We start from the raw sequence: 26,900 nt of genomic DNA, 5'->3' as shown, positions 1-26,900 counted from the left end.
ACATGTGTTCTGTATTGCTAAAAAGAAAAAGATTGTATTTTAATGTCGCCAGTGGGATTTTCATGACAGCGGTTGACTTTCTTATCTTACTTCTTATGGTAGTAAACATGCCAAAGCCTCTTATTGTGTATCAGTTCAATTTGTAGCCTTAGTTTATGAAGGTGATTGTAATTTTCTTAATTCTAAATTCCATTGATTGCAAATCAGTCTTCATTTTCTAATGTACCAAGAAACAAAAACTAAAAACACAGCTCTAAAACAATTTCTGGGATCCAGTTCAAAATTGTAAATAACCAAATAACACAATTCATTATCAGTTAATGTACAATGTACATTGCAGAAACTACAGCTATTCTTTACATTTATCTTTTTGGTTTTATGCAAAAACAATAAGTGGGAATATTGAAAACCTTGAAATTGCTTTAATGGGATTGTATTGGCTGATACTAAAGGCAATGTAGAAAAACCTGTTTTAACAATTGTCTCCCTTGGCTTTGATCGGTTTAAGAAGTACCCATGCCTACAGTATGGGCATTTACAAATTATTCTTTTTATATATTACTCAGTAGTATTTAGCTTTACCTTTGACATATTTGGTAATCAGAATATATCTGAGTGGTTGCAGACTTTTTTCTATGAGGAATCACAATAAAAATCTGGTGCAGTATTTTGAACTTTTACTAAGTATGGTCTTTTGGATTGATTAAATCTCATCCTAAAATAGATGAACTGTATGTAGTAGGAGGTAAAACCACAACCAATCAATTTATCTTCGGTGTAAATTAGTATTGAAGGTCAACCACTGTCAAATCATTCAAATTTCTTTGCATTTAAAGATATATTTCATGATATTATATTGATGTTATTATTCAGTGTACATATTAGATAAGAACTCTAGTAATGGTTATCAAGGGATGTACATTTACATTTGAGGACTTTGATTGGGTTGATAAATAGGCATTGCAGGAGTTCCAAATTAGCACTGGTCTGAGGTCTGGCACCATTAACTTTTAATGTGGGACCTTTGAAATATCATTTCAATTGTGTATGAACATGCAATATATGTTTACTTTTATTAAGGACCTTTCATTTTCTTACAGTGGACCTTTAAAATGCAAGAAGGCCAGGACCTACCACTCTTGAAAGTAAAATTGAACCCTTGCATTGTCTGTGTGGAGAATAAAAATGTTACAAGATATTTTTAATGGGTTCAAAATTTCCCCTAATTGTTTGTACCATTTAAATATGCCACTGAACTTTCTAATTCTGAAGTCTGAAATTCTTTTACTTTTATTGTTTATCTCTCTAACAGCTAACATGACATATATCTGTTTCCAGACTTCAGAATATTTTTAATTGTTTTACTATGGACCTCATATCTTCCTTCTTTATATCTAAGAAGTATCCCATTGATTATTACTAGTGAATTCTGTCTGATCAAATATTGATGTTTTTATTCCCTGTCATGAGTTATCTCCCTCTATATGCCTTATTTGTTAAAAAACATGTTTCTGTTTCATCTGCAGCAAATGTTGTTTGTCAAGCGCTTTGTTATTATTACAGATGGGGTATCAGGCAACTGGTCTACATTTCAAACCCTTGGGTACCCTTTGTGAAGATTAAGGGTGAACACGGATGACAAATAATGCTAATTAAATGTTAGAAGAAGTTTCACTTCAATTACACGTAATGAAAATATGCTGTGAGAGGTTAAAAAACTACAATTGTGATGAAAATGTATGAAGACATGGTAGATATCTCTGCAAATGATATGAAAGGGTAGATAACTGCGTGGATGGGAGATAACTCTGTTGTATCTATCATTGGGGAATATTAATGTTTTACAATGTTTTTAGTATGTACACGAGTGGGACATTACAGTGCTGGCCAACACCTGGTTTCTGCTATCTTTGTAGTGTGTATCACACTGCCATTGACATTTGCTATTCTTTCACCTAATTAATCTGTTCACAGGGTTTTATTTTTAGAATTTTTACATTATTTTTTTTTTCAATCTTAGATTGCCGAACTAATAAATTGCTAATTGTGCCTACTATTTTCTGCTGTAATTAATAAGAAGTTTGAGAGGCTAAGGTTTTGTTTCTGAATTTAGATTTTTGTTAACATGATTTAATGGTGATAGATCTGTTAATTAAAAAACATTTTATGGTAGAAATTGATTAATTTTATCAGGACTATTGTGATTGAACAAAGATTTTGGTATCCTTGTAGCTTGTTGAAGTGTTCCCTTTCAGTCAAATTTTTTTTACATGAAATCTTAATTTGTCAATTCAAGTACTTTTTTTTATTAAAAAATAATTCAGTTTGTAAAATTGGTTTTGAAATTTTACGTGGACCTGCGTCTTTTTCTAGAGTAAAGCACAAGCAATGCCCAACCAGGGTGTCTGGGACATGAGGGGAAAACAGTTTTACTCAGGAATCGAGATCAGGGTGTGGGCCATCGCCTGTTTTGCCCCGCAGAGAACTGTGCGAGAAGACGCGTTGAGGTATGTATTAATTATCTCCCCTTTCTGTACTATAGATTAAATCAGCTGCAGTCCCCAACCAGGGCGTCTGGGATATGAGGGGCAAGCAGTTCTTCAATGGAATAGAGATTAAGGTTTGGGCGATTGCTTGTTTCGCTCCTCAGCGGACAGTTCGTGAGGATGCCTTAAGGTAAGAGACTATCTAATACCATCAACTTTTCTGCATGTCAAATCTGCAGTGTGTCTGGTGTACTTCTTACCTCTTGATTTTCAGGATATCATGGTGTTTTTGTAACAATATTTCATTTTCTATATGATTTTGGAGTCTTGTTGCTTAGAAAGGATATAGCTCTTTTTCACTTTTTGTCCGTCTTCAATTTAGAACAAAGTTGCTGTAGTTGGCAAGATTACTGATTTACTCTCCCAAAATGTTTCGATAATCTATCTGTATCAAAACTTTCTGTATTTTAGTTAACTAATATTCAATATTTTTGAACATTTTAAGGGGACATTATGCAGATTTTCTTTACACTGGAGACATTGCCTTGGTGAATGATGCATGGCTTGGGTTTTCCCTCGACATAAACAATTCTAACCTTTTCTAATTCTGATATTTTTTAATTCAAGACACAAGAAAGATAACATTTTAAAATGTTGGCCAACAGTATTTGTTCGGAAGGTGATAATTCACTGATGAGGAAACATAAGATGCTTTGTTTTTTTCTTATCTTTTATGGTAAAGGCTCTCTTTTGACTATCAATCAATAAAACAAGCTCCAATGTTGAAATTTTCATATATTTTCACATGTTGTGGTGGGTTTTAATACTCAGAATCTAGACTTAGATTTTAACTCCACAGTACTTTTGAAGTTGTTCCGTGGGTGAAAGTACCATTTTCCCTATTTTTCTCACTTTTGGATGCCCCAATGCAGAGTTATTCTGCAAATAAAAATGTATTATTTTTTATGTTTTAAAAATGTCTTTTTTGTTGGGGACTAAAAGAGAGGAAAAAAAAGGTTACCATAAAAATAAATTTATAAAGAAATGCATTTTTAGGGAATTATGAAAATCAATACTTTCAAATACATGCATGTTGAGTTGACATATCTGCCAAAAAAATTACATGTCATACTTTCAACCATAAATTTACACTTAATATATAAGCATGAGATATGTAACCTTGTGAAGCTGATTTTTAACTGAATTGTATTATATGATTTCAAAAAATAATGCAAATTTATTCAAGGTTAAAAAAAAATTGAAAAACATATAGTCTTAAATTTGTTCACCTGTGATAGTATAGAAAGGTATTGACATGGTGTGTCTAAACAGATGTGTAAATATTTACAGGGGGTAATAATTATACCCCATGCAACAAAGTTGTGATGGGCATAATTTTTTTCAGTCTGTCAGTCCATCTTCAGTTTGCAGAATTTTTTTTTTTAATGCTTGCAGATATTGAAATAATTTTTCATATGCAGGTTCAACATGATAAGTTAAAGGTCAAGTTCAACTTTTGTTCCACTCTGGTGATTTGTACCCAAAATTACAGGCCTTAAACTTGGCAAAATTCACAGAAATAACATTTTTCCAGACTTTCTTCTACATGCTTGCTGATGTGGACATGATTTTTGGTATACAAGTTTATCATGATAAGTTACAGGTCAAATTTATGTTTTGTTCTGCTTTGATTTTTACAGAAATTATGGGCCTTGAACTTAGCAAAATTCACAGAAAATAACGTTTTCCGGACTTTTGGGTCTAAATGCTTGCAGATATTGACATGTTTTTTGGGGTATAAGTTCACCATGATAAGTTACAGGTCAAGTTTAATTTATGTTCTGCTCTGATGATTTTTACCGAAATTAGGGGCCTTGAACTTTACTAAATTCACAGAAATAAAAGTTTTCCTGACTTTTTTTCTAAACACTTGTAGATATTGACATGATTTTTAAATATATATATGTTCACCATGGTAAGTTACAGGTCAAGTGTAGGTTTTGTTTTGCTCTGATGATTTTTACTGAAATTACAGGTCTTGAACTTAGCAAAATTCACAGAAATAACAGATTTCCCTGACTTTTTTTCTAAATGCTTGCAGATATTGACATGAATTTTATTATATAAGTTCACCATGATAAGTTACAGAACAAGTTTGTAGTTGGTTCCGCTGCGATGATTTTTACTGAAATTACGGGCCTTGAACTTAGCTAAATTCACAAAAATAACATTTTTCCAGACTTTTTTTCTAAACACATGCAGATTATGACATGATTTTGGAATGTAAGTTCACCAAGATAATTTAAGGGTCAAGTGTACTGTTTGTTCCGCTATGATGATATTTACTATGGATTAACTACAACTTGAAAAGAAATCACAGTCTGGAGTAACAGAATGTAGTTAAAAGATAAAGGTCTAAAGCCTGAAAAAACACTCTTAATCTCTTTTTTATTGGGGTCCTTCTACATGTATTTCTCTTACGAACAATTTACTTGAGTATCCAACTTTGGGATGTGTGGGGTATGTGAGTGCGCTCACTAAGGTTTTTTTTTTGTTGGTCAAAATGATATGATTTTAGGCTTTACCCATGAGGGCTGGCACCTAGAACTCTAACCAGTGTTCTAGGATTTTTCAAAATTTAAGGTTTGCATGAGAAAACTCTAAATACAAACTAACTTTACCATATTTGAAGTTTTCTGTCTAAACTTAAGTCTTTTCAAAATTCAAGCTTTTTACTTGCCAATGGGAAAGTGGGACATAATAAACAAGTTTTCCTCACCCAAATTGCACTTGATTTGAGTAATGGAAGTTTCTCTTTGTCTGAAACCATTCTGAAATCATGAATCATGAAAATTTAAATTCTTTTCTACATAAGTAGAAAGAAGCGAATAACATTGATACAAAATTAATCATGCTTTTCATCCTCATGCTGAATAGGAGAGAGACAGAACAGCAATTATAATTGTTATCCACCCATGAGAACACAGCTCTGAACAGATAGCACAGTATCAATCAAGTACACTACAGTATGGTGGAAAGAAAGCGCCATTTTCACCTAACCACAGTGGACACATTTTTGAATTTTTAAAATTGATTTTTATCTTCAATTTCACAAATTATCTTGACTGCCAATGGATCAATTGATTTCTAATTTGGTATGTTGCTTTATATAGATAGGGCATAGTTCTATTTGGTTGCTGTCTGATATCAACTTCCAGTACTAGAGAGGATAAACCTGATACGACAATGCTTACAACTTTATGTTTTGTTTGTTAACCAGTAAAAATTTGTATCCACTGTGGAAAGCTGAAATGGTGAGACACCACCAAAGCCGTGGTTGATAATGATTTGTTTATCTTAAACTTATTAGTATCAGCAAATTTCAGAAACTTCACCCAGCAGCTGCAGAGAATATCCAACGATGCTGGGATGCCCATTCTAGGCCAGCCTTGTTTCTGTAAATATGCTACAGGACCAGATCAAGTGGAGCCAATGTTTCGTTACCTAAAGAACACCTACCAAGGCCTTCAGCTGATTGTCGTAGTACTTCCAGGCAAAACTCCAGTTTATGGTATGGCTATGAAAAAATATGACAAAACACTTCATTTCCAAAATCATTTTATTTACATTTAGTTTGATAAGTGTTAATTCAGAAATTTGTTAGTCCATTGCTTTTATGTTTTTTGAAGTTTTAGATCCAAATGTGAATTATTTTCATGTGACTCAGACCCAGTAAAATAATTTTCATTAATAAAATTCATTTAGGAAATATTGCAAAAAGTCTCATTTTACATTACCAAACACATTTAAATATTATACTTTGCACTTGTCTCAGGTAAGTCAATTATAACACATTGTTCCATAACACATATACTATTATTGTTCTTTTCCAGCTGAGGTTAAAAGAGTCGGTGATATTTTGTTTGGTTTAGCTACACAGTGTGTACAGGCAAAGAATGTCAATAAAACCACACCACAGACTTTATCTAATCTCTGTCTTAAAATCAATGTCAAACTCGGTGGAATCAACAACATACTGCTGCCAAGCATTAGGTAAGACTTATGACTTGCTTTTCTTTTGTAACACCAGTACCTATGTTTCCAAATCCCACCAAATTGAAGATGAGAAAAATCAGTGTACCTCCCTCCTTTACTTAGATTCTACTGGAAGAAGAACTTATTTCTTTGTAAGGTTTATCTCAAAGCTTTTGCTTAACATTCCATAAATCAGAGTAATTAAAGAAACAATATGATAAATGGTTTTGAAAGGTTACGTGGACCTGTATCTTTTTCTAGAGTAAAGCACAAGCAATGCCCAACCAGGGTGTCTGGGACATGAGTGGAAAACAGTTTTACTCAGGAATCGAGATCAGGGTGTGGGCCATTACCTGTTTTCCCCCCCCACAATAGTATTGATTGTTCTAATCATAACCAAATTAGCATAAAACGGTTAATTTTCGTGGGCTGCTTATTTTGATTATTTAAGCAATCTGTCTATAAAGCTCAAAATAATTATTGGCCATGTTGAAATGAGTGCATTTGGAAATACAATTTTGGCAGTACATACGAGTCCATCAGTGCCTGTGATGAAGTCTTGGATCAAGCCAAGTTTTTAAGTAGATCTCAGAATATTCTATTACCTGTACCATGGATCCTGGTTTCACTGGTGCACAGATCTTTTCAGTAGTTTGATGGCACTCTTGAAGTCTAGTGAACTACTCTGTTCTCTATTATTTAAACATTAAAATCTTCAAAGTAAAGTGTTCAATGACCTTCACTCTACCCTGAGATGAATTTTACTCCCTTGGTTTATAATGCTTGTTTTTGTTTCAGACCAGCAGTGTTCCGAGAGCCTGTGATATTCCTTGGTGCTGATGTAACACATCCACCAGCCGGTGATGCCAGCAAACCATCCATTGCTGCTGTAAGTAGTAATCTTCCCCTAATGCTGATAAAAGTTATCTTCCCCTTAGTTTATCTTTTGTAAATGCTTTTGTGAACATGTTTCCAGACTTTCTTATTAGAATTACTGGAATGCCAATGATAAAACAGACATGACATGTCAGAAAAAGATTAAACTCTTTTTTTTTAACCCAAGGCACTTTTCGGTTGAATATCAGAGGAAGATTACATCAATAACCCATTGGTATTGTTTTTTGGTTCGTTTTTATTGATTTGTAAGAATTTGCAAAATAACTACCACTCAAATTATCAGTTTTATTCAGAATCTAGTATTGAAACTATGCTTGCCTTGTATGGATTAGAATTCTTTGTTTATTTATACAATATAGTTTATTAATAGATTTTGTAAATCTATTTATAGGTTGTAGCCAGTATGGATGCCCATCCTAGTCGATACTCCGCTACCGTCCGAGTTCAGCAGCACAGGCAGGAAATCATTCAAGAGTTGTCTTCCATGGTACGAGAATTGCTCATCCAGTTTTACAAGGCAACACGTTTCAAACCAACGAGAATTATTTTCTACAGAGATGGTGTCAGTGAAGGACAATTTCAGCAAGTATGTAGTGGTCATTCATGTACCTGCTCTTGTTTTTCTTCCTTTATTTTACAATTTATCACAAAGTCTGATGGAAATGTTACTTTCCAAAAGATATTTTAGATTAATAATACATTTTATTTAATATGAGTTAATAAATTTTAACTTCCAATTGGTTAAATGTTGATAAGCTAATATGAAGAAATCCGAAGTATTGGAAGTAACAGGTCCAATTATCTAATATTGATGGTCAGTACCAAAAATTCCGACCGCCAGTTATTCCCCATATAAAGAACGCATCACCACATCTGACTTTGAATTATTAATGTATGGTTCTTTAATGCAATAAACAGAATATTAATTGATGGTGAGGCTATATCACACAAGATATGGACAAGAAAACTGATATTACACATCGCCTCCAGCTTGGGCAGTATCAGTTTTCTTGGTTCATATCATTATGCCTCCAGCTTGGGCAATATCGGTTTTCTTGGTTCATATCATTATGCCTCCAGCTTGGGCAGTATCGGTTTTCTTGGTTCATATCATTATGCCTCCAGCTTGGGCAATATCGGTTTTCTTGGTTCATATCATTATGCCTCTAGCTTGGGCAATATAAGTTTCCTTGGTTCATATCATTATGCCTCCAGCTTGGGCAGTTTCAACAGTTGGGCAATGGTTCATATCATTACGCCTCCAGCTTGGGCAATATCAATGGTTGGGCAATGGTTCATATCATTAGCCTTTGGGTGTCCGCATTTTGTGATATTGTCCACACAATTACTAACTATATAACTGTAAGTAATAACAAACCCATCAATATTTTAGTGTCCAAATCACATCAGAACAAGCATTGAAATTAAGTTACTTGAGATTTTTCTTAATGTCTGTTTATTTTGACACCTTACCAGTGGGTTTGTGGCTGCAGGTTTGTGAAATATCTGCCTTAGGATGTTCAATAATAAGCAATCAATCAATCATTCTTTACACCTGTTTTACACTGGGAATGTTATGTTAACTAGTTTCAGTTTTTAGCTCACCTGGCTGTAGGCCATGTGAGCTATTGTCATCATTTGGCGTCCGTCGAGGGTATTCACCCACCCAGTAGTCAGACTTGTCTGACCCTGAATAATATCACATTTTATCTACCCTATTTATGAAATCTTGCAGTCTTCCAAATTTAAAAATATGTAAAACACTGAGGCTTCATTCCTTGTATTGCATATGGTAGAACCTCTCTGTGATGGATTTGGCTTCCTCTTTTGATAGATTTGGTTATGAGTACTTCTTGTATACAACTAATATTTTGATTATGATCTTCCTACATATTTGATTTTAATGCTGCTAGTGAGAGGTTACTCCTTGAAACACGTGCACAGCATATCGAAATTTACAATATATGAAACTGGTATTTTTTTGTAGTTAAAGTGTTCAGCACGATGAAATTTATCTTCAAATTTTCGTTTTAATATGTTAAGCCACGTTTGATTTATTGCCCTTTTTCAATGTTTTTTTTTTGCTATTTTTAATGTTATTTCTGTCAAAAATCTTCTCTTCTGACACCAATTGGAATCAGACTTGGTATGAATGTTCCTTGGGGTATCCTACATAGAACTGATGTGGGGATTTTTGATCCATTGAAGAACATTGCCAACGTCATGAAAAATAGAACATAGAGGTCAGACTTGTTGGTCAACTCCTTGTTAAATTTATTGCTATTGAAAGACAAACTTTAACCATGTGAGCGATTCAGGTTTATCATGGTGTTGCCGTAGCAGACATTGAAGCATAGGTTTATACGTTAGGCAATAAAAGATGATGTCACTTTAAACATTAGTACAGTGAAAACTGTCTAGACCAAATACAGAATTATCTGGAAAAACCAGTCTAAACCAGACACTTTTCAAAGTTCTTTTTCATCAATTTAAATGTTTTTTTTTAACCTTGGTAAACTGAACATCTGTCTCAACTGAACAAGTCCAGGAGGAGGTTTTACTGTGCTAAATTGTTAGCCAAAAATCTTTACTTTTTTCTTTGTTATTAGGTGCTATACCATGAACTGAGAGCAGTGAGAGAAGCATGTATGAGGTTAGAGATTGGGTACCAGCCAGGTATTACTTTCATTGTTGTTCAGAAACGCCACCACACCAGACTGTTCTGTGCTGACAGAAAGGATCAGATTGGTAGAAGTGGAAACATTCCAGCAGGTACAACGGTTGACGTTGGAATAACCCATCCTACAGAATTTGACTTCTACCTTTGCAGTCATGCAGGAATTCAGGTATGTAGCTCATCTACTCAATGGTGAGTGGGTGGTATATTGGAATCATTTTATCCATCCTTCTGTCCCATTTCCATCTGTTTGTCCAAATTTAATCACAGTTATCCTCTCCCTATTACCATATATACTTGCCTGTAAATCAGATTTTTGGGACTAAATTTTTTAAATGCTTATAGATGAAATCTCGACTATGAACCAAAATTTTCAGCTTGAAAATGTCAAAAGCTTGATAATTAACATGAGCATGGCACCAGCATTGAACAGCCCAATGTTAAATTGTAAATGTTTTAGGAAGACCATCTTCATCTTCTACCTTTTACAGCTAAAATTTGATGCAGTAAAAGAATATTTACTGTTGGTCTTTATTTTGCCACAATACTGATTTTATTTGTAATTCCCACTCATCTATTTTGTGTATTGAGTTTTACCTGTGTACACTAACCCAAGGTGTAATGGAAATATGACCCAATAACGTACCATAATTCGTGACAAAAGTAATAAATATTAAAGTTGGTAATGACAATTCTTTTTATGAATTTCTTTTTAAGTTGAAACTTCTTAACTTAGAGATATCTTCAGATGAGTTGTTAGAGTATCATAAACTTTTGTGGATTGCCTTACATTGCATACTTCATTTGTATTGATAGTGGTTTCAGTTTAGTTCAAATTGCTGTAACTATAATCAACTGGGAGATCCAATTTTTGACATTGATGTTTCTGTTCCAGGGTACAAGCAGACCATCCCATTACCACGTTCTCTGGGATGACAACAGATTTAATGCTGATGAGTTACAGATGTTGACCTACCAGCTATGCCATACTTATGTCAGGTGCACCAGAAGTGTCTCAATCCCCGCTCCAGCATATTATGCACATCTTGTGGCCTTCAGGGCTCGGTATCATCTAGTCGAAAAAGAACATGACAGGTCAGTCACAAGTGTTTACAGTCATTATTAAAACTGTGAAACTTTTGCTCTAAGACCTTTAACACAAATTAATGTGCTGTAAAATATTGTCAAAGATGTTATTGTAACATAATTTGAGGAACTTTTAGCATGGCCTCTTCATAACAGCAATTGCTTCCATATTTTGTATTTAACTCAGCTAGCTTATGGGATCTGCTTGATGAGAAATAAATCACAAGGCTTGACCACTAACTATTTCAAATCGTGAGTCACACAGCAAAAAGAAAAGCTGTTTTCAATGTACTGTACTAATTTTAATAAAGGGTAGGGTTTAGCACGGAGTGTGGCAGAGGTGTGAAGCTTTGAAATAGTGATTTTACCCTGTGGACAGAAGTTTAAAAATGTTAATGGAAGTTGTCTTTTAATTTGTTGACTTCTTGAATTTGTCCTTATTTGCTGTAATTAAAGAAGTAGACCTAATATTAGGGACATAATTCTTGAAATCAGTGATATGTTTGTATCATATTCAGTTTTACCAAGGCCTTTCAAGCTTTCCTTTGAAACAGAATGAAATCAGTCCAAGTTACTTTGATGCCTACATGAGATAGATGTAAAATGGTGAATACAAACATTCCAATGATTTGTAAGGGTTGTGTCCTTTCCTCTAGGTCTACCTCCTTAAATGAATCTAATAAATTAAATTGATTAATATCTGAATTGAAATGAAGAAAGGTATAATTATATATTTCAGTGGAGAAGGCAGTCGTCACTCAGACAATAGTGAAGATCGTACTCCATCTGCTATGGCCAGAGCTGTCACCGTTCATCCTGATACAACTAAAGTCATGTACTTTGCTTAAAACTCAAAGTCATCGAAATTTGCCGGGCATTTGATCTCAAACCCAGTTGTATAATTATTGTTGTTGAGGACAAAAAAGTGCTGTGAGAAAAAATTGGCGGGAATTTCTATATATAAACATGGTGAAAAAATTAATTTCTATTTATAGACCTGATGAAATTGAACAAAAAAGCCCCACAATATAATGATATATTGTTACTATTTATATACACCAGGCCGGGAATGTACATAGTGTTATTTGTGTAAACATTTATTTTTATTATTATCATATATAAAGGTTGAGTTTCCTACTGAAAGTTGTATGAAATCTTCCTCGAGCGTTGGTTACTTGTGGTTGTTAATTGCGGAATGGTACAAGTACTGTTGGCTTTTGTTTTTGTGAATTACCTCCAAACAATTGACAGCGTTTGAGGATCAGATAGAAGGTTGAATGCAATTTAAGTTATTTATTTATTTCTTTGAAATGCCTTGTGAACTGCAATGAATTGAACTATTGACCTCCTAGGATTCTTCACGGAATTAAAGATTGAGGAAAATTGTGAATTGCCTTACCTGCTAGTCAAATGATGTTTGACTTTTAAGTTTTAATGTGTAATATGTAAGTTTGTTTTACCTTTTAACTCTGAATGAGTTTTTCTCTTTTGCTTTTGTTTTTGGAAACCAGTGGAGTCAATTTTTGGTGTTTTTTATCTTGTAAAGCAGAGAATCTTTGTATTAATTAAAATCAAGTTAAAGAATTTTACAGGGATTCAAATTATTAGTGTTCCCAGGTCTTGGAAACTCAATTTCTGACCCAGAACCTTTAGATTTTCATTTACTTAGGTCTTAAGACCTTCATTGACAATTTATTGAAAAATTTAGGACCTCCCACTCATGGAATTTAATTTGGACCACTGTTGTACTTGCGGATTGTCTAGTAAAATAATTTGCATAAGTCCAAGGTGTGCATTGTTATATAAGCCTCTTTTAGGCAATGCACTCACTGCATTCATGAAGCAATCAATAGATATTAACTGCAGAAATTTTATTTAATTTTCAGACTTTTAATTTTTAATAATGGAAAAAGTATTTCTGAACAGGTTATGTTTCTGTTTTGACTCATTATGTTAGTTGATGGGTCCAGTCTTAAGTTCAATTTCCCCAGTGATTATTTAAGTGGTTGCTCTTGGAAATAGTAAGAGGGCAAACAGATTTGGTGCTGTATATGTCAAATGTAACAGCAATATTTACTATTGATAAATCTGAAAAAAAACTGTATAATGTAGTAATTTATCTGTTTATATGTTTACATTTATATACAAACAGCTATAAGTTCCTGACATGAAAAGCATCAGAATACTTTAACAAATGAATAGATTTGTAGAAAACAAAAATGTAATTTTTTTTTAGATAACCAAATTTATTTATTTAGCTATTTTATTGATTTTTGTGGAACAAGTTTTTTTTTAACAGCTTTGAATAAGGATAGAGAAGTACAACCATTGATAAGAGGGCACCTGACACAGGTCCTTGTGAACTAGAACAAAAATAGCACATTTTGGCCAGACGTATAATCATTAATGTTCAGTTTAATCAATTTCTTGTTTCAAGCAAGCTTTTTGATGTACATGTAATTACATTGGTGTACCCAAAAATTTAAAAAAGGGGGGACGATGATTTGCATTAAAAGATGGCCTTCATTGATATTCAGTGACAACCAAAATTTAAAGGATGAAAAAATCGAGGGGGGGGGATATACTGAGCCCTCCCCTTGGATCTCTATATAAAGTATAATTAATTCAGCTGTACAACTATTCCTTGAAAGCATGGGATTGCAGTGGTCCCTTTGATTTAACACAGTTGGCTCACTGAGAATTATAGTTGGAAAGGTAACTTATAGCTGTTTGTAACTATATATAGGTTTGTAACAATTTATTCATATCAATGTTTTAAAGTCATTCCTTTTTCTTTTTATTTTTGTGACTTTGTGATCATCAATATGTGTGTTTTACTTTTCATTGTATTTACTTAGAAACCCAAGAAATGTTAACGTAGTTTGGCATAAATAACTTATTGCTTTGGTGGTTACACAGAACTATTTTATCAAGTTGCAGTGGGTCTTTATGATCATATCGTTTTTTAGTTTAAATGCTATTATGAAACCATTAGATTTTTTTAACTTGTAGAACCTTCTAGAAACTGAATAATAACACCATGCCATTCTAGAATTCCTTTTGTAAAAAAACATCAAAAACCTTTTGTTGTGCATTATTTTAGTTTTAAACTGGAGAGAATTCTTACCAAATTGTAATCCTCAAAGGGAAGCAGAATTTTAAAACCTGAAATTTCAGAAATTAACTGGTAGATGAAATATATTGTAAGTGGCTTATTTATTATCCATGACAATGTTAATTATTGTTTCTAGAAAAAAAAAATTGGGTCTGTATCTTAATTTTCTTGCCATGAATGTTTTTAGAAAACATATTTTTGTGAATTTCAAGTTGTAAAAATTGGCATAATGTGAAAGAGAAAAATATTGAATACTTTTTCTACACCACTGTAGATGCTTTTTGAGACTTGATGATAACCTTCAATATATTTTGACCAGGCCTTACTTAATCCATTGTGAATTAGAAACCATCATTCATACCAAAACTTTTGTGTTTTTTCTGTTGTTAACATTTAGTCCCACCTCATATAAAAACCCACAATCCACCAGGCAGGAACCACCTATAGGGGAGGTAACTTATGTCTTCCCACCTATAGTCCCATTTATTGAACTTCTAGATTGATTTTTTTTTTAATTTGAAAATCCTTCTTCATATCTTATTTTCATTAAAAAAAAATAATTCTAAAGCATGATTGCACTTGATATTATTTCCAACTTTTGTCAAAATAGGTTCAGCTTTTATAACTTATAATTTTTGCAAGAATTTTTTTCACTCAAAATTAAATTCAGGTATAATTTGGTCAGTTCTCATATTCATGTTTAATCTTGAAGGACTTCCATTGTTCATATGCAATGCTAAATACTAGTCATTATTAAACAGATATTTTTTTAATTGGATAAAGCAATCAGTGACCCATTAGATCGATTTTAAACTCAATGGGCTCCTTTAGATGTGATAACCTAACCATTTTTCTCGAAATGTATGCATGCATTAAAAGCTTTTGCAATAAAAATCACTTGAACTCAATCAGGCCAGATATAATTATGAAGCGGGGAATTAATGCTATTGAATTTTATATTTTCATAACCTTAGTTTTTGATGAATAGCATATTTATATGGGAAAGCCAAATAGTGCTTTTTAAAAGCCTATTTAATCAGGTTTGGAATTTGTATTATAATTTTACTTCCTTAAGTGCCATAAAGGGAGATAATTTATCTAGTCATGATATCCAAAGTCATTCCAACATAAATTTAATTGTTTACATATTGCTTGTGATTGTATGCAATCATTTGAAAATTTCAAGAAATATTATTGTACCAAAAATCAAATTTTTATCAATTTTAATCCTCTTGCAATGCAAGTTTATTCACGTTTTGATTCTATTATTTTCTGACTTTATTGATCAATCATGACTAATATGGAGCACACATTTCCAAATACTTGCTCAATACCTCTGTGAAGTAGGACTGGTAAGGGTGTATTGAATTGTGATAAAAGAAGAGGCACAGCTGAGGGGTGATATTTTCTGATCCTGTAAACATGATTGTTTAACACTCCCAAATTGGTTGACCAGGAGTCAGGGGTAAAGAAAAAAGCTAAACATAAACCCTGCCTATCCTCTACGGAAATATGAAATGAAATGATCATGACAATGAATTTTTTGCCAAAGACGAGCTCTGGTGCTGTGGCGGGTTTCCATTCCAATTGTCCCAATGCTACATGTAAGATAATTTTTGTGCTAGTCTTTCGATGAGATTCCAAGGGTGTCAAGAACAGAAAGTTTGAAATTAAACATCCCATAACATTTTTTCCTAACATTTACAGCTTTGCTTTTAGGAACAGGGTGTAGATACATGCATTAGTTGGTGAGATTATTTCTACAACATCTTTACCATTTGTGTATTAAGACTCTTAGGTCAAACTAATTGTTAAAGCTAACTTTAGGTATATATGAAATGCAAAAGTAGCTGTTTAATCATGCTTTTCATACCTATAATCCTGTTACAGAATAGTGTAGAAATCCAGAATGGTCATACAAGTCCCTTCATGTTAATCCCCAAATCAATATTTTCAAACTTTCTGTTCCAACCTTAAATCATGTGGTAATTTGTGTCCAATATTGAACTTGTCACATGCAAATGTGGGATACTCTGACTGGTGCATATCACAAGTTAGTAACATATCCACTCACATGGCCAGATTAGAGTATTACCATTGATGCAATAGCATGAAGAACAGGTTCATTGAAACTAATTTGCATATTTTGTATTAGTCATGTTGATAATTTGCATATTTTGTATTAGTCTTGTTGATATATAGTGTGGGTGCTTTGTATATAGATATATAACATTTGTACATTGGATGTAATCATGTTTTATTCTCATCCTGCACAGCAAGAGAAGCTAATCTTCTGAAGTGTTGTGAGAATCCTAATTTTTTTCTGTTGTTTCATTGTTTTTACAATTGTTGGAAAGTAATATGATACTATAGCTGCAGAGTTGCAGATTGAGGCTGTGATTAAGTTGGCTATTACTAGTGTTCAGCATATTTTGGGGATATTTGTCACTTATACATAGAAATTGTGATAAGAATGGGATAATTTTAGCTCCAAAATGTACATTTTACTTGAATACTTGAATTGCTTAGTCAGTATTTTAGGCAAATCTAAAGAAGTGACCTTTGACCCAATAAATATGTTGATTCTTGTGATGGTTTTATACAAATCTGTGTAATTGGGAGTGGGCTTTCCTGCAATAATTAATAATGTGATTATTTATTTTTGACATGCAACACATACTTGTGAAAGTTCAGCAGCAAACATGAACTTGCCATTCGGAATCTCGTTTAAACAGGGTTTAAAGCTGAACTTGATGTAGTTCTTTCTCATTTTAACCTAGATCTATAAAGAGTTTAAAAGTCTGATCTAAAATATTAAATGCATTTAGATGAATCATTTTGTAGGGAAAATTTGAATCTGATTTGAAAGATCTGTAAAGAAATCTCTATAAATCTAATTAATCAAAAAGTAGGGCTTTACTTTAAAAAGTGAAAGTACTTTAGTTCATTTGTAAGGCTCAAAAGCAATTGCTTAAACTGTTTTGAAGAACATTTTACTTACATGGATTGACCATGTTGAGAAGTTCCTTGTGTAAGGAAAGACATGAAAAGGGAAGTCATTCGTGAAGGAACATATCTATCATCTTTATGACAAATATTTAGAACAACCAGCTAGTGGATCAATATAAGAAAGTTAAGAACAATCTAATAATGATTTCCGAAAGATATTGAACAAACACAGTAAACAGAGTAAAAGTCATGGAAGAACAAAATTTCAAATTTTGGTTAGGCTATAAAGACATAGTGTTTCTAGTAACCATGTTCAGAACTAGGATAGCCATTGCTATTCAGAGTTTCACAATTCTATGGAACCATTGAGTTGCCTCATTAGCAACATCTTGCACTCCTAAATTTCATTTTAATTGGGTAGGGATTTGTAATTTTTGTCCACCTCAATATTCAGCAGATTGCGAGCATGACAACAGGCATGGATGTTTAAAATGCATTTTAACATGCCAGGTAGTTCTTATTACTAGAAACACAGTGTTAAAAAAAAGAGAAGAAAAACAGAAGAAAAAAATTTGCAATTGATGGAAATCGAAACAATTTTATCATCCGTTTTGGAACACTATGAACAAGGATCGGTGCAGGGTACGTAATTTCTCAAAACATAAACTAAAAGAATTCGGTTTCGTTAATGAAAAAAAGGAGATTTTTACAGAACTTCAACTTAACAAGGACAATTTAGGGTCCTCTTTTTATTCATTGCTGTTAGAATTACATAATGCAGAATGTTACTTGCTTATAGACAAGAAACTGCATTATGCCTGAAAATGTAGTGACACAATTATCTCCCTTTAATGAATGACCAAATGTTATGTACTATTGTGATGAAATATTGTGGTAGTATTGTATTTTATGTATTTTTATTGTTTGTTTTATCTCAGCTTAAACATGTGACCAACAACTTAATTGACACGACATAAGTTTTTTGCAACTTAACCATTGTTCTCAAGACAGTAGTTGACAAAGGTTGGCTTATTCTTAATGAAAGTCACTGACAGACATATTTGAGTAAAGAAAAGCTTGCTCCACCTTGAGTGTGAAATTTGTGGTAACTATATTGCTTTTTAAAGATTCTATAGATATTTTAATTTTAATAAAATGTATATTATGTATAGAAGTTAGTTTTTTTCTTTTGGGATGGGGTAGGATGAAAGTTTTGTTATTAAATTTGCTTGGGAAAGTGTTTCAGAATATGAACCTGATATGGACAACATAAACATCGGATAACGATTTTGGTTTTGCTAGATTAAACAAGATGGCTGCCAGAGGCCATTTAGCTTTAAATGGTCAAATATAATGAGCACATGATTACAAGTCCTCCAAGTGAGCGATTCAGACTATCAGATTTTGATTGAAATCAATTATGAGGGAAAAAGGGGCATGTTGTCAAATGGGACAGGGGATATCAAATTTACAAGCATTGCTCACAGTTGGTAATAATTATGTAGAACTGATCTTATAACTAGAATAAAAAAAAGTATTGAACAAGTCATAGTCAAGTTCTGTAATAGTACAGGATACTGGGGTTGTTTGGTTGTTTCCCCAATCAGGTAAAATGAGCATATTTAATCAGAGTGTTTTGATTCTCTTAAGCTTCTTTCATGTAGCATAGATGATCCTGCGGTTACACTACCGACGTCCTTGGTCAAACCAGACTATCTTTTGTAGTACATTTCCTTTACATCGTAAAATATAACTTGTGCATATTAGGCCATTCACAATAAAATTTTGGCGAAAATTCTAAAAGCAGGACAAACGTACAAAGTAACTTGAAAACTAACATTCGATAGCTGAAGTGGTTCTTAGTATATGACAAGGCCTACAGAAGTCCTCATTGGGTTAACATGTGACTTCTTATTACAGCTAGTTGGAATGTATCAGTCCCAATTATGTATGTGCCTATTTTTTCAACCTATAACAGACATTTGCAAAGAGACTGTTATTTATCCGACTTCAAGTCACACTTTAGACGATTTCATAGTATAATTGTAATCCCAAATAGAAAATCTAAGTGCCTGAATTGATCATATATGTTGGGTACATCTTAATTTTAATTATGAATGCCTACAATACGAGTTTTACAGTGTCGTTATGCTGTGAATGAGAATTCTGTTTGATACTAAGACTAGTTTCTATGGGTAGGGATAATATTTTTAACATTTTTTGAAAAATATTTCTTGAAAATTAGTTTTCGAAGTTTATTTATGTAGAAAATCAAATTATCTATCGAATGTTACCAAATTTTAGAAGTTTTAGTCGATTAATAACTTCAAATTTATGTGACTTTTTACGGAAAAATCGAAAATCCCATTTTTTGCATTGTGGATAAATTCTGCCAACGAAAACCGCCAAAAGTCATCAAAAGAACCCCAGAAGTATTAATTGTGATAATACTAAACAGAAAATACTAAATAAGCAATTTTTTACTGAAGCATAAATACTCGAGGGGTTTTGACATGGAAATATATGTCAATTCAAGCGATTTTTTTTGGTGGGGTAGGGGTACATTTTTTCATTTTATTCCGAAACCCTAAATGTTGCCGCAACTTTCTTGATACTATTGTAAAGCTGAGGCATTTGGCTACACGATGATATATCAATCTATTTAGTTTATTAACACATGCTGTCCCAGGAAGGCGTAGACTCTTAAACAATGGAGTCACAATCTTGGCTTTTTGACCCAAGTATATGTAATGCAATGCTCAGTAGTAAAGATAATAATGCAATGCATATGTATTGCATCTTCTGCATTGAATAGATATTTTGAAATTAGAAATAAATGTTTCATTAACAAAAAGTGTAACGACTTGCAATAGTCCATCCCACTATTGGATTCTATGTCTAAGAATCAGGCAAAATATGAATTAGTTGTGGTGGCACATGAATTAAATCAAAGAGTCGATGGCGCTGAACCTCGGAAGTCACGAGATATTTATAAGTATTTAAAAAAAAACTTAAAGAGGCTAATCATAATCCGCTGATGTCAATTTGTTCTTTCTGTATTTCTAAAAAGATTAATTATTGACAATGGGATCAGCGCTTTCACCAATACTAAAACCACACATCCACACAATACTGGTCATTCAAAATTTCATTTAAATTTCGTTTCCATTTTTTTTTCGTTTCACTTCGTTTTTGTTTTGTTTCGCAATATGTAATCTTGACAACCTATTTTTAGGTTTAAATGTACTCACGTGGAATCCATATATATATGGATATGAAAAGCATTTTTAAAATATAGTTCAAACTTCTATAAATGTATTTGAATTTTTCTTTGACAATCATATATAGAAAATAAATAATTTGAATCGTATATTGCAAAAACGGGCAATGTATATGTACGGAATTATCGATTTGACACATTTTAACATTCATCCGCTAGATCTCTTTCGCTGTGGAAGTACTTTTAAGGCAGTATCAACCGGACGTCCCTTTGATCGACATCAGATGGTTTTAAGACTCAGAAGTCACATGACTTCCGAGTAAAAACTATGAGGTTTTATTGCATCATCCAGTTAGTTACACCTCCAGAAATAATCATCAAAGTGTTTGTTATGTCGTTTTCTAGATATATTGAGGAAAGAGGACCGAATTGAGAAAAATACTATACCCCCTTCCTCCAGGTGCCCGATTCTTAAGCAGAATGGTACTTAAAACCAGATTTGTTATGAAACTTTAGACAATTTGAATTCCGTAATTGAAAACGTATGCATACAGTCCTTCTGGTATTATCTCTATTTTTATTTGGGTTCAGTGGCGGATTCAGAAAAAAGGATTCAAAGTAATCATTGGTCAATTCTTATTAAAGAAAATCACAAAATAACATTTTTGATAGGGGTTCAACCCCGAACCCGCAATTGTTTGCGAGTGTTGATTTTTTGCAGATTTCATTACGATCCTTCGTCATACGTTTGATATATAGGAGCACATGATGTGAGTCCCCGTAAATAGTGCAAGCGGTTTTTTTTTGCGCGTGCTGTCTTGGTCATGTCTTTGGATTCTGCTGTATTTGAATTGTCTTATCTCGGTATTTTTCTCATATTCTGTGTTAAGTAACATATACTAAAACATCGCTCAATTTGAGCATTATAATTACGAATTTCGAAAGCAGTATTTAGAGGATACATGTATGCTTGTGTAAACTATTAAAGAGGTTCTTATTATGTTTAAAATGAATTGATTAGTAGGCCATAATGATAATTAATTATGTCAAAATAAAAATTTGACTTTAAACGGACGAACGAACAACCCTATTTTAAATCAAGAGCTGACGTACTCGCATTAACTGACAACTGTTAAAACGGATTTATAAAACAGGAAATAAATTTAAAAGCCGCAATTAGCGATTATTATAAACATTATCGTAGTAAACGATGAAATAATGCATGTTACTATCCGCTATACGCCTTCATTCTGCACTCTGTAGTGTTTTAATTGCTTTTACAAAGGTGCTAGCCTTTGATTGAATTTGGATTAGGACCAAGAAAATGCCGAAGCAATAACTAACGAAGTTAGTGTAAGTATTATGACAAAGCGGTAAAATATTTTCGTGTATACGTGTGTGTGTCTATCTGTATATTTATCATAAACTGACAATATTAGTAGTTATTAACACATATCATGACTCGGCACTGCCAGACAATTGCGTAATTGTTCCACAATCGATGAATTTACCAGTAATTTTGACCTGTGGTGAACCCCTCAGAATTGTAAACGATGTGCATGAAACGAGATAGTTGGTAAGCAACGTCATGTGGGGCGCCGAATAAGGATTCTCAAGTACGCAAAAAGTGATGACGTGATACTCAAAATTCTTTATGACTGTAACTGAAAGGACTAATCACGGTGCCATGGAAGTTCTATTTTTGTTATTCACATGCAAAGTTTGTGTTAATTATCCGCCATATTGTTCTAGACTAAGGTAATACCGGGGATATAAATTTGGAATATACCTAATTATTTTATCGTTGAGGTGAGTGGCTTTAGATCTAGCAATTGACCATTAGCATGAGTACCGAAGAATTATCACGATCTCACTCCCGAGAAGGATCAAAAGAGCCAGAAGTAATATGTGCTGTTTGTTCAAACTTTGAACCTCAAGCATGGCGGAAAAAGTATTGTAAGAACTGTTTTCACTCTCTTGAAGAACACACTGCTGACGCAGAGAAAGAAACTGTACACGATAAAATTGAAAATGAAAAGAATGCTAAAAATAAAGCCGAAGAGAAAACGGAAACTGACAGTAAACTCTTAAAAGATAAGCTACTCAAAGACGACAAAAACAAATCGAACCAAAGCTCGGCTGATAAATCACAACCTCCAAAACAAGACAAAAAGACTACCTCCATCGCTGACAAATTTAATAAAAAGTCTGATGGTGTTGCTACTGATAACAAATCAAAAACAACTGAAACAGATAAAATTTCCGCGTCTGATAAGATAAAAGGAAAAATTGAGTCTTCCAATCAAAGTAACACTTCAAAAGATAAAACTGAAGATAAAATCAAGACTTCGGGAACCAAATCAAAATCTGATACCAAACTCGAAACTTCTAAAGCAACTGAAAGCAAAGCAGATTCTGTGAAGCAAGATGAAAAATCGAAGCAAGAAGCAGATAAATCGAAAACGTCAGGATTAAAATCGAAATTTGAATCAAAAACACAAAATGAGGAAAAGAAAGAATCAAGTAACGATAAAGAAAAACGAGAACCGGAAACGAAACCAGGAGTTAAGCAATTTAAAGTTCCTGAACCGAAAGACTCTAAAATGAAATGGAAAGATATGTGGGGTTCTACTTTACAAAATCGCCAAAAGCAGGAAAAAGAAAAAGAACGCGAAAAAGCTAGTGCTTCGAGTGAAGACAAAGACAAAAAAAGTGACACAAACGCTAAAGTAACTGATAAAACGGATGAAAAAGATTCAGGAAAACCTAGTTCCGGAAATGAAAAGAAAAATGATTCTATACGTGGAAAATTCGAATCGAAAGACAGTGGCAATTTGTGGGGAGCTAAGTTGAAACCTAAATCTGAAAATAAAACTGTTGAAAAAGACTCTGACAAAATTAAACCTGAAGATAAACAATTATCAAAAGAAGAGGAAAAACACAAAGTAGACAATAAGCAAATAAAAGACGACAAACCTTGGAATAAAAACATTAAAGACAAGTCCTCTCAAAAAGAACTAGAGTCACCAAAGCCAAAAACAGACGAAACAAAATCCAAACAAATGGATAAAAAAGACGAATCTAAATCAACTGACAAAAAGGAAGACGTCAAAACGGGAAATGAACAGAAAAAATTGTGGGGCCCGAAATCAAAATTTGATTCAAACAAAAGTAATAAAAGTGAGGAATCCAAAGTGACAAAAACATTTGGTGTTGGTCTTAAAAAACCTGAGACTAAAGATTCAAAACCGCCTGATGAAGATAAACTGAAATCTGAAAATGACAATCAAAAGAATGAAAAGTTAGAAGGAAAGTTGAAGTTAGATATAAAGAAAGCTGAGGAAGCAAATAAGACTGATAAGGAAAGTGGACATTCCGACTGGCGAAAGGCAAAGTACGAAAAATTATCAAAAACACCAACTACCATTTCTCCAGGTAAAAACAATGAACAAAAAGGTTATTCTAGAAGCAAATCTGATACATCTATAAAAGCAGAAGAAGATAAAAAATCTCAGGATGTTCATAACATAAAAACGCCGGAAGTAAAACCTCAGTCTCGTTTTGGATCTAGTATTAAGTCACCGGAAGTTAAATCTCAGCCTAAGGATGACAAAATTAAGCCAGCAAAATCGCCTGTAACACCAATTGACGTCACAACAAGCAAACAAGTAGAAACATCTGATAAGAAAGATATCAAATCATCTAAAGACAAAAAGGATGATTTCTCTGACATTGACATAGAGGTCAAGGACGACGGTCCGTCCCGATCATCTTCCAAATTGAATACAGATGCAATAAACAAAATCAAAGAAGCTGCCAAATTTCTGCTCGATGATGACTTTGATGACGATAAATATAATAGCATAGGTCGTAAAGGAATTGGGAATAAAGCAGTTACATCTCAACAGGCGACACCTTCGTTAGTATCGTCTGCAACAGATAGATCAGGGTTGGACAAACGCTTGATCCAGGGAACCACCATTATATCAAATAGCTCTCTTGGCAAAAATGAAGTGGAAAGTGCTTTCAACGAAAAATTCAATAGTGAAACTGAAAGGCTGAGAAAACAGTTAAAGCAAATGGAAGAAAAATGCCAAGAGCTTGAAGAAGAAAACAAAAATCTAAAAAATGGGCTCGTTGAGAATGAAAAACATTCCGGACGGTTGGTGAAACAGAAACAAGACGTGGAAAACTCGATTAAAGTCTTGCAGAAAAACCTGACATCGATTGAAACAAAATGCACAAAACTCGAATCCGAAAACGCGAAGTTGATAGAAAACATCAAAATCATGAAAGCAAAATGTGAAAGCAGCACAGCCGAAGACCTCAAAGCCGCACATATGGAGGAATTAAATCTCCTTCGAAACAAGTTGCAAGAGGGTGAAAACATCGTGGAGGAACTTAGAGAAGACAACGAAAATTTAAAGCAAGAAATTCTAGACTTGAAAAATGAGATGGAAGAAATGTATGATACTTTTCGAGATCAGGAGGCAGAAGAATTCCGCGAAATCCAACGAGAAATGGAAATGCATGCTAAGAACTGTAGGGTTTTAAGTTTCAAATTACGAAAATACGAACGTATGAACGAACAACTTGAGGCAGAGAAAGAAAATTATGAGGACAAAATCACAGCTTTGCAAAATCAAATTTCAGACGGAGACACTAGATCTCATGTTCGAGATATTGAAGATGAGCTGAGGTTAGCGAAAGAAGTGTCTGTACGTCTGCATGATGAATTGGACATTCTTGAAGAGAAAAAGTGCAAACTTGAAGAGGAAAATTCCCAGATCACAAGAATTTTGGAACAGTCGGATAAGAAACAGTTTAGACTGGAATTAGAAGTGGATAAACTCAGGGATCAGGTGAGTGTTCTTATTTTCATTTTAGAAACTATTTGTTCTGTTTTTGTTTTTGATTTTGTCTTTGATGAATTTTTTTTTATAAAAAATACATTTTCTCTCTAGTTCTCCTTAAATAAACACTCTTCTATTTTACTTAAATCTTTTACTATATGTTTCTTAATGGTATGGAATATGCACACAGATGATTATATACAAGAACTTGTTAATGTAAAAATCAGGCAGGTAGGAAAACACCTAAAGCATTTTTGTGGATTTTTTTTCTTGGTAGAATTAGAAAACACTCTTAACATTGATTATTGTTCTTAAAATAGCATGACGAAGAGATTTTTATCTGGTTGTATAGGGAATAAAATTGAAGGGTAGGAAAATAGGCAGTGCATTTTTAACCGATGCTTAAGTGATTAAACCTTTCTATTTATTCTGGACCTACTCCATAAAGTATTACGTGATGTTTCTAAGTTTAAGCAAGGAAAAACAATCCGCATTATTTTACGTACCAGGTTTTTTTACTATGGGACTTGCTTGGCTGTTTGGAATTATTAGAAAGACTTCTTCGTGAAAATTGGACATGAGGTGATTCGTGCATGTCGATAACCCACGGAATTTACTTTTATTTCTTATTCTGAAACAGTTATAGTCCACATACAGAGTCGTAGTTGTTTATTGGTTGGTGCACTTTGCAAGAGTTATCTTTCATGATTCGGTTTGATTTGTCTGATTAAAATGGGACACGAAATAAGTTTTTTTTCTCAAAAATACAGATCTCAATGCGGAAGGACTATCGTTACGTAAAGTATAGCATATGTAGATCGAAAAAGCATCATTTTTTATATCGGTGCACCTGGTCCATGCTTCCAGTTTTTAGTGGAGTCCGAGTTGCTCATTTGCTTTTGTTACTTTGTATGTATGAGTTTAGTTTCTTTATATTCTTTATTGTGTATGTCTGTTTTCCATGTCTGGTCTTTGTTCCTGGATTACATTCTTTTGATTACCACTATAACCTTGGTTCCCTTGATTACTCTTATACCATGAATCACCTCCCTTATTTTTATATAGGATGGTATTTAAGCATTTACAACTTATATCAACCATTATTTGCATTCCTTTTCACCTGCATAGTGCATGGGCCACTGGTTTGATGTTATGTGGTCTAGGGTCAAATTTAAAAGAAATAAAGGTTCATTGATGGGTCAAAATCGGATAGTACGTTAAGCCCAACTTGTTAAAAAATGAGGAATTTGCTTTAGAGACACGAAAAGTATAGCCGTCAAGAAATTAAATGTACATACGGAAAAGTCTGAATTAGATTTGATCCTGCTCCTGTAAACGTATAAAACAGACCTAAACAAAGTTGATGTATATGGTGGTTTGCAAACCAAACAAACAGTTTTTCTTTCGCACATGTAAATTATACATATCTCCCATCTATTAACAACTTGTATTTTTACGGCCATTAGGTGCAAACAGGGAGGCTACAAATGCTCACATTAAGAAGGATTTATCTTGTATAGAACAGATAACTTTTTCTACAGTGTTTATTTACATTCTAAATCTGATCTGTGTATGCTTGTGA

The 26,900-nt window shown here is 33.3% G+C and overlaps 2 protein-coding genes across 18 annotated transcripts in view; both read left to right on the top strand.

Moving 5' to 3' along the window:
• The window catches only part of LOC148598314 (protein argonaute-2-like), a 67,809-nt gene extending 49,390 nt beyond the window's left edge, over positions 1–18,419 (top strand). For 8 of the 12 annotated variants that reach the window (XM_088562455.1, XM_088562447.1, XM_088562449.1 and 5 more), the window contains 8 exons: positions 2,543–2,676; positions 5,873–6,057; positions 6,380–6,539; positions 7,320–7,410; positions 7,810–8,004; positions 10,028–10,264; positions 10,991–11,190; positions 11,921–18,419. In XM_088562455.1, coding sequence (XP_088418581.1) covers positions 2,543–2,676; positions 5,873–6,057; positions 6,380–6,539; positions 7,320–7,410; positions 7,810–8,004; positions 10,028–10,264; positions 10,991–11,190; positions 11,921–12,029 — 1,311 coding nt within the window. In that variant the 3' untranslated portion in view covers positions 12,030–18,419. Of the gene's footprint in view, positions 1–2,373; positions 2,508–2,542; positions 2,677–5,872; positions 6,058–6,379; positions 6,540–7,319; positions 7,411–7,809; positions 8,005–10,027; positions 10,265–10,990; positions 11,191–11,920 lie in introns of all 12 variants that reach the window. The other 4 variants (XM_088562450.1, XM_088562453.1, XM_088562460.1 and 1 more) reach the window with 1 other exon arrangement.
• Positions 18,420–22,176: 3,757 nt separating this feature from the next.
• Positions 22,177–26,900, top strand: part of LOC148598313 (uncharacterized) — a 102,645-nt gene continuing 97,921 nt past the window's right edge. For all 6 annotated transcript variants that reach the window (XM_088561203.1, XM_088561202.1, XM_088561201.1 and 3 more), the window contains exon 1: positions 22,177–25,327. In XM_088561203.1, the coding sequence (XP_088417329.1) occupies positions 22,310–25,327 (3,018 nt within the window). In that variant the 5' untranslated portion in view covers positions 22,177–22,309. The remainder of the gene's footprint in view (positions 25,328–26,900) is intronic.

The sequence above is a fragment of the Perna viridis genome, chromosome 14, assembly GCF_037379345.1.
Source record: "Perna viridis isolate PV_CMFRI_1.1 ecotype Kerala chromosome 14, ASM3737934v1, whole genome shotgun sequence".
NCBI lineage: Eukaryota > Metazoa > Mollusca > Bivalvia > Mytilida > Mytilidae > Perna > Perna viridis.
Note: the sequence above shows the minus strand (reverse complement) of the source record. Positions and strands in the feature narration are given on the sequence as shown.